Here is a 10,549-nt window from a genome sequence, read left to right as displayed (position 1 = left end):
TGCTAATTTTTTTTTGCAATGGCGTCTTCTCCCGCGTGGTGCTATAGCTTACCCCGGGACTAGGGGCAAAACGTGACTGGAGATTTTTTTGTGTTTGGCTGCATAGCTTTGCATACTTCGTGACTACGAAGCCGAGAAGACAGAGTGTATTATAGTACAATTATGTTGTCTAATTTTCTAAAAAGAAAGCCGCAGTGATGCGCAAGTTCTCCTTGTCGTTTTGCACCTACTTTTTCTGCATTTTTTTTTTCGCGTATTATTAACGTGAAAACACGGTGCCTAGCAATTCGACCGGTTCCGAAGCCGGCACAGGTCTGCATTTTTGTGGTGGCTACTTGTGAAAGCTTTAAAAAAGACAAAAGAAAACAATACAGCACGAACTCTGTTTTATTTTTCCTCCAGGGAGCAAAAAAGTGAACATTCTTTTTTTTTTTTTCTCGTTTTTCGTTCAGCTTCGCTGCTGTTCCAGCTCTGAACGCTGAATTCAAGTGTGTACGAACGAACAAGTAATTTATTGATCCTGCAGCCTATAGCAGGCAGAAATTAAAAGCCAAGATAAATACTGCGAAACTGTGGCTCATATAAAGGGGTCGATACTATGGCACTGGCTATCGACACAAAGCCCGGTACGAAAGCTGTACAGTGGAGTGACACAGCGGATATGTTAGAAGATAAAAAAAACGAAACAAACAAGCAGTGCGTACTGGGGAAAATGTATACAGCAGAAGCATGCGGCAGTGAATACAATGCAGAAAAGAAATAATATGAAACAAGAAAAAAATGCTGCAATTCCTTATCACAAAATCAGAGCATAAGTAAAATGTTTTTTTTTTTCGCATTGGAAGACAACACCCCACGACTACCCAAGTATGCATAAGCATCGAACTTTTAGTTCGATGCTTAGTTTGAAGCACACAGTTCGAAGAACACAGGCTTTAGATCGATGCACTCAGGTTAACGCTCCGTCCTGACTAAAGTTGAATTCTCAGTAAAAGTCATCGAGAAGCGGTTGCACTAGCGAGTCCCTTTGTTGGTGCGAACGCTCAGGTTTATAATAACCTTCACCCTGTGTTTTCAAGACATTTGAAGACTTTGCACATACACGTTTTATTAGCGGTGCGGGATAGCACACATTCGACCACCAAAGTACTCATACACTACGTACGCACCAAAGAGTAACAACAACTCCGTATAAAAGGTAAGCAAGCACATCAACATAAGGCATGGGAAGACGAATGCGGTACCATACACATGTGTCTGCTCTACTCGCGTTTACGGCCAGCCGAAAATAAATAATTTGCGACAGTCGGTGGGCTCGTTGCAGAAACCGAACATTGCAGCGCTACTTTTAAAACCATGCCCGTTACCCCCCGCTGGGGCCTGATTTTATGATTTTTGTGGCTTTTGCAACCCTGCTGTGTATCTCCTCCTCCCATTCTGAGGGTGTGTCTAGTGTGTAGTATCCTGTGTTGTTCTAAGGAGGTCCCAATCGATAAAAATGTTGTCCCTACTTTTGGGAGGGTTTAGGTATACGTGTACCTCGATTTGGACGAACCTATGATCACTGTCGAAGTTATTCCCAGTGTTAGCTCATTTAACCTCTCCTGTGATGTTTTTGGTGAATGTTAGGTCAGGTGTCGTGTCTGCACAGACACTGGTTCCCTGGCGTGTGGGAAACAAGGAGTCGGTATGTAGTGCAAGGTGTTCATTTTGTGCAGCTTCCCACAGCCGGTGCGCTTTCGGTGTAGCCCTTGGATGCCTACAAGCAGATTGCTGTGCGTTAAAATCCCCCAGGATGACTATAGGTTGCTTAACCAGTACGTGAAGTTCCATAAATTAGGCAAAGAAGAGGGTCAGAGTTCTTTTCCCTCGGACTGCTGAGTATATGTAGAACAAATAGGCTGGTTCGCCACTTTACATCTGTGACAATTTCGATTAATGTGTGATCCACCTCGCTGTCTATGTCGTGTTCTTGTGTTAATTACGGCGAGTAAGAACGAAGGTTGCAGGTGGATTACGGTACTAAGGCATGAAAGTTTGGTGGCTGACTAATTCGGCTACAGCGCCAACTTCTTGTAGGCAAATTACGCCACGGATTGAACCTACAAGGTTGTTCTCTAGGGCCTGCTGAGGGATGCCCCTCTTTCGGCGGTACCCTCTACAGTTCCACTGCCAAATTATGATGTTACTCAACGCCATGGTCTTTGTCGTCTGATAATTAGGGGTGACCGTATGGTTTGGATGATTTCTTGAGGGGGTCGAGATTCTATATCTGCCAGTGTTGCTTTCAAGGCTGCTAGTTTAGAAATGTTAAGATCAGCCTGCGCTTGAAATGTTTTGTAGCTAGGGCCCATGGCCTCCGTAACCTTCTTGGAAATTTTCTCAATGCCTGCCATAAATTACAGTTTTGTGACGTAGATGGAGTTACAGTCCGATTCCTCTTTGAGGGGACTGCGGAGGGGATGTGATGCAAGGACGACCTCGCTTTCCATGGGGGAATTGGTATCGCCCTTAGTTTGCATTGGTGAGTGTGGTTATCTGTTTTTATAGTTCAGCTACCTAAAGCGTTAAGCTTGTCATTTCCCTTCAGGGTGTTTAAAAGAAGCCGTTTAAGTCCGGTTACCTCGCTACATCATGATGGTGTTGATGTTCTGGGAGCCACCACCTCAGCTCAGAGCACCTTTGTGGATGTTGGGTTGTTGATCTTCTGGGAGGGGAGCTTGGATCCATACGCAGTGCTGTGTGCGCGGGTGGCGCCAGTTTTCTCCACGTTGCCCGCAGGTGCATCAGCAGCGGCCCTCTGCTTTCGGAAGCCTGGCGGCGTTGTCTTCCCACGGGGCGCTGTTGGATGCTGGGCACCGTCTTGCACTGGTAGTTGCCTGTCAGATAGCTTGCTTGGAAAAAACGGTGGGTAGTCGGCGCCCTGGCGTCTATTCTTGGCGTTGTTATGCTGTGCCAGAGGCCGCAGGTTCGATTCCTGGCAGCTGGAGGCGAAAAGTAGAGACGCCCGTTTGTCGAGATTTCGGCGCACGTTAAAGATCCCCAGGTGACCGAAATTATTGCGAAGTGCTCCGCTACGGCACCCCTAATAGCCCATTTGTAGCTTCGGCATGTTAAATCCCCAAATTTTCAAATTTTTTTCTCGTCTTTTATATTTGAAAATGCATTCATATCAAACGGGCTTCCGCCGTACCCGTGGCTTCAGAAGAAAAGACGCGTTGCAGGGCGATTTTTTTCTGTCAGCTGCCAGTAGTGCACATGCAGGTTAGGCTACTAGAGCCACTAAATACGCTAGTGACACTAAGCTCTACCAGATTCTTTCAAAGCATTGAAGGACTCTGAGTGTACCATGCGGTGATTTTGTATTTAATTTTTGAATGCATTATTGCTTTTTTTGCCCAGTACCCCCACAGCCAGGACCGAGTAACATTCTGCATTTGCTCAAAAATGCATAACTGGCAGTAGTAACGAATCTAACGATCATTATAATAGCATAAATATAGATAATTGGTAGAACAGAATTTTGAAAAACCAAAAAGCAAGATAAATAGCAAAAATAAAATTTCGACATAGCATGATCTGACAAAAAAAATGTGCATCTTATACTTCTCTCCTCAAAACCGAACAAAATAAACAAGAAAATCCCGGAAAAGAACGTTGGAATCACGAACAAAAAATAGCGTAAGCGGACTAACTCAGCAGTATGCCTTGCATCTTCAGAAAAAAAAAGCGTAATTAGTGAAGTACATTTGGTGAAAAGAAACAAAGAAAACTTGAAAAGAATAAAATAATCTAACGTCCTCAGGCGCGCATAGCCATATATGTGTGCACATTAGTGGACAATTCTGCGAATTTCTGCTGATTTTTTTCGTAAGTGTCCGTCTAAGTGTAGCTCAACTTACCTCCCTTTTCCTCTTACCTTTTCCCCTCCGTTATGCCTCTGAACCGTCTGGGGCATACGCAGACACTTGTGTGGTCCAGGCTTCTGGTTCGTTGCGCAAGGTATAGCCAGAACACAAATGTACCTTGAAGATATGTGCACCACATCTCTTTACTCACCGAGGCACCGACTGAGCGATCAGTAGATAATGCGCGTGTGCAATTACACTCTCTGGAGGGGTTACTGCTACCTCCGTTTGCCCGCTTTAAAGATACCGATAAACAAACGCAAGTATTTTTTTTTCATTTTCGAGGAGGTATATAACGCTGAACTACATCACGCATGCCGCTCTGTTGCCAATCGTCTGGCGCTGTTACTAAACATCTCCGAAAAGCTCTGGTTCCCGAGGCAGTTGAACAGGCTTTTCTACTGCGGGCCTTAAAAAAACATGTAGTGCATTGAACACAGCATGAGCATGAAATTCATTTTATTACTTGTTCTGCGTATGTTTGTAACGCTTCAAATAACTCGAGTGTTAATGTACAAGCCCTCATTTGCTGAAGCTTTACGTAAGTTGCGATTTTCTGCTCGACCACGTGCCTGCAGCTGGCAAAAAAATATTCTGAGCTAATGACACCCAGCAAAACCTTTATGACTGAAGGCTCTTTGCCTAACAAGCTTAAAAACTTCTGTGATAGCTATACCCCACGCTTCCTTCACAACTCCCAGTGAAAGCAGTATGTCTTGATTCTTACCCAAACAACAAAACCGCTACCGGTCACTCAGCCATGGCCTAAGTAGCCATCGCCGGAGTTACGTCTGGTAATCTGTAATTATTATTAGTAATTAATCATGTACAGTCGCCGTAGATACTACGTTGGCGGAAGCGGTTTTGCCAGGGGTAAAAATCAAGGCAGCGTGGGTCATGACGCACCCATCCAATGTCGATCCTGTACGTCCGTGCTGAGGAAATGTATTACTTATGCACGCACACTCGACAACATCTTCAAAGTTCTATGGATACAGAATTGCACGTTCTATGATGCCTTATGTACAGTGTTGTCAGGCGCAGGTACGTCCGTGATGTCCGCATGATGTCCACTGCTTGACGATGAGTTTGCGCACGTCTGGGTCGACGCTTCGTGGCGGTGCCGAACAGCGCATTTGTTTGTCCGACACGATGACGTCATGGCTGCCGCCCGCTGGCCGGGATCTTTCTCGAGGCGTCACAGTCCTCCCCTTTCTAACGTCTGAACCGATAAATGAATGGTTCGTAAAATGGCGCAACATAGCTCCTCTATAGGAAAAGCATCTCGCTATGAGAAGTTATCCTTCATTACGCGATGCACATCCGGTGAAGGGCCACTCCTATGAGTCACCACGTTAAACAATAAATATCGTGCAACGTCGCGGCTCTTGTCTGCAAGAAGCTACTCACTTCCCATGTCCGTTGTCCGTTTTGTTTGGCCAGTGCAAGGTGAAGGTTCTTCGAAATGATTACTGACCCGTGCACGCGTCATGCATTATCTACTCGTGGTTGTGGATCATCCTGTATCTATACTCTCTCTCTTATTATAGCTTTGTATTTGATTCGACGGCTCCGTCCATACCTTAATATCCACTCTATTACACGCAGTGCCCACTCCTCTTTTTGTTGCTTTCCGTAAGAGGTGTCCTCCTGCACGGGCGCTCCTCCCAAATCCCTCATCGAGCATCACACGAGGGGAAGAGATGGGAAGGAGCGACACAGAATAGGCAGGTTCCCGTAGCTTATCACGGAACCTCAAGAGCCACGCAAGCTCGTGGGCGGCAGCAGTAGTCACGGCTCGGCCATGCTGCTCAGGCTGGACGCCGGCGAGCTGGGCGGCGTGGAGGGGGACGCCGCGTTGTGGAGAGCTGTCCCCGTCACGTTGCCGCCGCTGCCACTGTCCATCACCTCCGGCGGCTCCTGCTTGACGCGCACCGAGCAGAGCAGCAGGAGGCCGTCCCGTCGGCGCTGGTAGTCGAGGATGGAGCTGAGCAGGCGGATGTAGCGGATGGCCAGCCGCAGGATCTCGTTCTTGCTGAGCTTCTTGTCCGGCGGGTGGGTGGGCACCAGGCGGCGCAGGTCGGCGAACGCACCGTTCACGTTCTGCTGCCGCCAGCGCTCCCGGCTGCACGAGCGCGCGCCACGGAGCCCAGCACTGTGCGCGGTTATTTGGGTCGAATGCGAAGGCATTCACATAGTTGGGAATATTTCAATGAACTGACATACGCAGTACAAAATCTACACAAACATTTAAAAACAGGGGGTGTTCGGATTGTTCGATGTAAGCCACAACCCAAACTAGCCGGGTTCGATATATACGGGCTCGAATGCGATACTAATAGCTGCTCTGTCTGGCCGGCCTCAACTGGTCTGTGTCGGGCTGTGCAAGGCCGGGGGTTTTAGGGTGCTTCTGATGAACGTGATGCACGATTTTTGATATGTGTTTAGGTCGTTTTATGGACACCTACATCGGTTATTCATGCTCCCTCTCCTCCTCCTCGCTTTTTCTCTCTCTCTGAAAGAATTACCTATTGCTGTCACACAATATTAACCATAATCCTGGATCGGTAATGAGCTTTGCCTGCTGCGAATAGACCAATCCAAGTGCGCCGCCGTCGCGCAAATCGAATGCAGCCGCACTGACTGAATCGCAGTAGGCACTTATAGCTGCTTCCTGGACATTTTTTTCTTAAGAATACGTATCTGCAACGTGTTTTTTACCGCTCCCCATTTGTCAAAAGGAAGCAGTTATACTTAAGAAAAGCGCAAACGGACAACGACAGACGACACCAGGAACATTGAGCATTGAGTAACTCGCAGGTTAAACTAACTACGAAATTTAATGGAAGAAACTTGCGAAACGTTTGCCTTTTCTTAAACACTTGAGTGAGCATTGCCGGACGTTTCAAAACAAATCACAATTCAACAACAATTCGTTCAAAACTTCGCGTATAACAAGCGTTAAGGCAGCTTAAGGAAATATCAAAGAACTTGATTTCTGTGTGGGCGACTCCAACGCACGGCTGAGAAACGAAGCTGTTGGCACGCGCTGTTTGGGTAGAATGTCTGTCGGCATGATTCCTGTATTTTAAAAAGCCTGTTTTTTTCGGACTCCAAAAATTTGGATTTGCTGGATACTTCGGACTTTCCCGAGAACCGGCAGTTGTCCCATAGGAGTAATGACTCATGAATTTTACGGACTGCTCTTTTATTTGGACTATTTTTCGTCCCCCCCCCCCCCCAAGGTCCAAAAAATCGGTTGGCTACTGTCTATCATTTACATACAGGGTGTTTCAGCTAACTTTAGCCAGAGTTTAAAAATATGCCGAGGCACTCTAAGACGACGCGACCAAATTCATGTTTCTCATTTTTGCATGTAGTGTCTTACGCAATTTTTGGTATTGTGCTTGATTAGATAATTAGTAAATTTCAATTAGCCAACTTTTGAACCAACGAAGCTAGGAAAAAAAACCCAATTAGAAAGTTGCAGAGCGGTTTGCCAAAAGTCCGAATAAACAGTTTCGTTCTTTATATATATTAAGGATGAGTTTTTTTTTTCAGCTTACTGAAGATGCCCGCGAAATATAAAACATGCCGGCTTGCGCGTCGTGATTGCAGTGCGCCCAAACGTTTCCCACTCAAAAGCCCCAGGCACGCTGCCGCTTAAAAGGCGACAGGGCAACAACATAGGTGTTGGCTGTGCTGTTTACGCCAGCGATATGCTTCTCTCGCGACAGTCCGTCATAGCGATAAGCAGACGCTGTGGTTATCGCTTCTATATAGTTTGATAACAATATACGCTAGAGGGGACACTGGCGCTAGTGTCTATGTATGCGAGCCCCCAGAAAGCGGCCATGCCTGGAGGATGCGTAATTTTCGAACTTGGCTTGACTCAGCCGTTATCCTCACTTGACTCAAAGTACTTTTTTTTTAAATACAGAAGCTAGAACTAATGTTCACTAGTGTATAAATGATTAATCGTGTAAACAAATTGTACTTCCTGTTAACTTTATGTTGAGGTATAGAAGCATTCTTTAGATCATTTTAGGCACGAGTCAGCGTTGTTATATCTTTAAGGACGTCGTCTGTGACTTTTAGTGTTTCAAAATGCATTAGAACTCCTAGCATGCATTATTTTCATTGTAGTCAAGTCGGGCATAAGGAAGATACCAATAATGCGCATGCTGTATTAAAGGTGGTGTGATAAAGATGGTGCCTTATTATCTGTGTCTTGCCCATGCTATCGGAGGAATTTTTTTTTTTTGGTAAAATGTACACATGGTAGCCTGAAAGAAAGCAGTAACAATTATGCGCATTCCCGCCAGATATGTTGGTACATAGGTGCACGACTGCCAACGAGGAACCTGTCTGTCCTTACGTGCCCTCGGGATTTTTAAATAACGAGCAGAATGCGAGCGAAGGTGGAAGAGGAGAGCACAAAATCGGAGAACAGGATAGCGCTGAACCGAAAGCGGATACGAACGAAAAACAAACTTCCTGACGTCTTGGCGCTCTGTTTCTGCATATGTGATGCATCCTGCACCTATATACGGTCGAATCAAGGTATATTCAACTCGAAGGGGGGTGGAAAAATAGTTCGGTATAATAGGCAATTCTATATAGGTATATATGCACAAAGCGTACACAATGCTTTATGGGGTTGCTTAGGTTGTTCGATATAACGAATAATTCGAGATATGAAAGTTCCATTCAAACACATTCTATTGTATAACGTCAACAATAGGTGTATAAGTTCACAACATACGCAATCTTTTATTGGTTTGATTTCATTTGATTTGCGCAGTTGTTTAGGTGTTTGATATAACGAACAATTCGAGGTATTATAGTTCAATACAAACACAAACAATAATTTAAGTTCAGCAATATGTGTATACATACAGAACGTACACAATGTTTCATGTGGTAGTCTAAACGTTTCGATACAACGAATAAGTGGATATATCAAAGTTCGATATAAACTAACTCCGGAATATAGGATAAGCAACACGTGTATACGTTTACCTGTTGGTGAACATGCGTCTCGTGGCCTTGCGGGGCCTCCTGTGGTGGCTGGACGGGCTGTTCCCCGACGTCGAGGACACGCGACCGTAACCCGACGCCGCAGGCGGCGAGCACGGCTCATCGCAGCTGCTGTCATCGCTCAGCCCGTTCCGGTCCTCCGAGTCCGTCGTGTCCGTGGAGTCCCGCAGGGAGGTGTCCATGGCCAACCCCGTTTGCTCCTTCTGTCCCTGCGGGGCACACCGCTCACATTGCCCATTTACGCGAAAGACTCTTCCCTAAGCGAGCGCGGAGCCGAAGTGCCCGTTTTTGTTGTTTCAATAATGTTAGTCCTCCTCCTCCTCTGGAGAAAGGGGCCTTAAAGACATATTACAACTGTTCAGTTTAAATAACTAGTGTTTGGTAACTCACTCAGGTCCATTCCAGCCACGATAGACGTTTTTAACAGCAACAACAACAACAACAAAACGCACACATACAAGCAATGTTAAAAAACTCAAATTTCGCGCTACAGTGACGTGATATGGGGCGGACTGAAGCTTTATGGGCCGGACTGAAGTGTTATGGGCCGGCGCTACAAAATTAGTTATAAGTGTGTTAACTGCAGGTTAGCGGTCATGTGATGCAGTCGAAGGAGGTGGTCCCGCTACAGGCACCCAGTCATGCAGTTTCTTGGCGTAGGCTTGCGTGGGCGGCCGCCAATCACACAAATGCGATTCTGTGACGTCATAGAGGAATCGCCGAAAAGTGGCCGGGGAGTCGCCGCTGCTTCATCTGTTTTCCTTGATACGTGAAATATTTTGTCGAAGTTTATGATAAATTTGGTGTAATTGTTGTCGGGACAGTGCAGTCTTTTTAAAGAACAAAACTTGCATTTACTCCTCATGGCCCCTTTAAAGGGACACAGAAGCGAATTTGCCAAACTTCCGTTTTTGTTTGCATTGCATAGACTGGATCAAATGAACACTCTTTTCCTCATTTATCTGGTCGATAGAGCAGTATTTATTTATCAAGCCTGGAAGAAGAAATAATACCATGAGACATTTGTGGCGTCCGCAACAACTATCAGCAGTGACGCACATACGAGATGCGATGTGATTGTCCGATGTCCAAGGTTAAATTCAAACCAGTTTCAGTTCCGGTTCTGTGAAACAACATGCTTGGCATCCGACGTTATCGTTGGCTGGGCATTCTCGATATCTCAGTAATCCGTATATCGCGCTTCTGCCATGTTTTCGGCTGTAAAATGCGTCAGATAAGCCTACCAACACGGCCTGGAATCGTAACAATCACTACCCGAGGCGTACGCTGTGAAGGAACACCCTACCCACCACGTCACCGGAGGCAATAAAATGCGATTCGCTTTGCCCCCCCCGTTTGGTGCTTGCTTGGCTCGTGCCTGTACCGTAAGAGGCGTGTTCGCACCAGGACAAGGGTCGGTTGATTCGGCACTGTGCCCGCAAGCAGTCGGTGCTTATGGCAACGCAACGCCAACGAGAACTCGCCAACACGTCAATGCCAGTCTGCACGCGTTCTGCGAACTCGCTCGTGGAGCAATGAACGTTACAGCGTAAAAATGGTGAATTCAGTACACAAAATATCACCCCAAAACAAATAATTCA

At 46.1% G+C, this 10,549-nt stretch overlaps 1 protein-coding gene across 2 annotated transcripts; it reads right to left on the bottom strand.

Annotated features, from left to right (window-relative positions):
* Positions 1 to 4,261: 4,261 nt before the first annotated feature.
* On the bottom strand, positions 4,262 to 9,151 carry LOC144164704 (protein lyl-1-like). Of its 2 annotated transcripts, none has more exons than XM_077695006.1 (2): positions 8,931 to 9,151; positions 4,262 to 6,063 (listed from the first exon to the last, which is right to left on the bottom strand). In XM_077695006.1, the coding sequence occupies exons 1-2, from the start codon at positions 9,128 to 9,130 to the stop codon at positions 5,700 to 5,702; spliced, it is 564 nt and encodes a 187-aa protein (XP_077551132.1). In that variant the 5' UTR covers positions 9,131 to 9,151; the 3' UTR covers positions 4,262 to 5,699. The 2 variants fall into 2 exon arrangements, with proteins under 2 accessions (XP_077551132.1, XP_077551133.1); XM_077695007.1 differs by having other exon boundaries at positions 4,262 to 6,033.
* Between the last annotated feature and the right edge of the window lie 1,398 nt (positions 9,152 to 10,549).

Source organism: Haemaphysalis longicornis, unplaced genomic scaffold (assembly GCF_048455015.1).
Source record: "Haemaphysalis longicornis isolate Haplotype H1 unplaced genomic scaffold, Haemaphysalis longicornis Haplotype H1 scaffold_135, whole genome shotgun sequence".
In the NCBI taxonomy this organism is placed as follows: Eukaryota; Metazoa; Arthropoda; class Arachnida; order Ixodida; family Ixodidae; genus Haemaphysalis; species Haemaphysalis longicornis.
The sequence above is the reverse complement of the archived record's forward strand: the minus strand, read 5'-3'. Positions and strand labels throughout refer to the sequence as shown.

Bases quoted from the DNA above. Each gene is read 5' to 3' on its own strand.
- LOC144164704 (XM_077695006.1), bottom strand. From the start codon at position 9,130: ATGGACACCTCCCTGCGGGACTCCACGGACACGACGGACTCGGAGGAC. The intron at 6,064-8,930 runs GTAAACGTATAC...AACCGCGCACAG, and splicing joins AGACGCATGTTCACCAACAG to TGCTGGGCTCCGTGGCGCGC.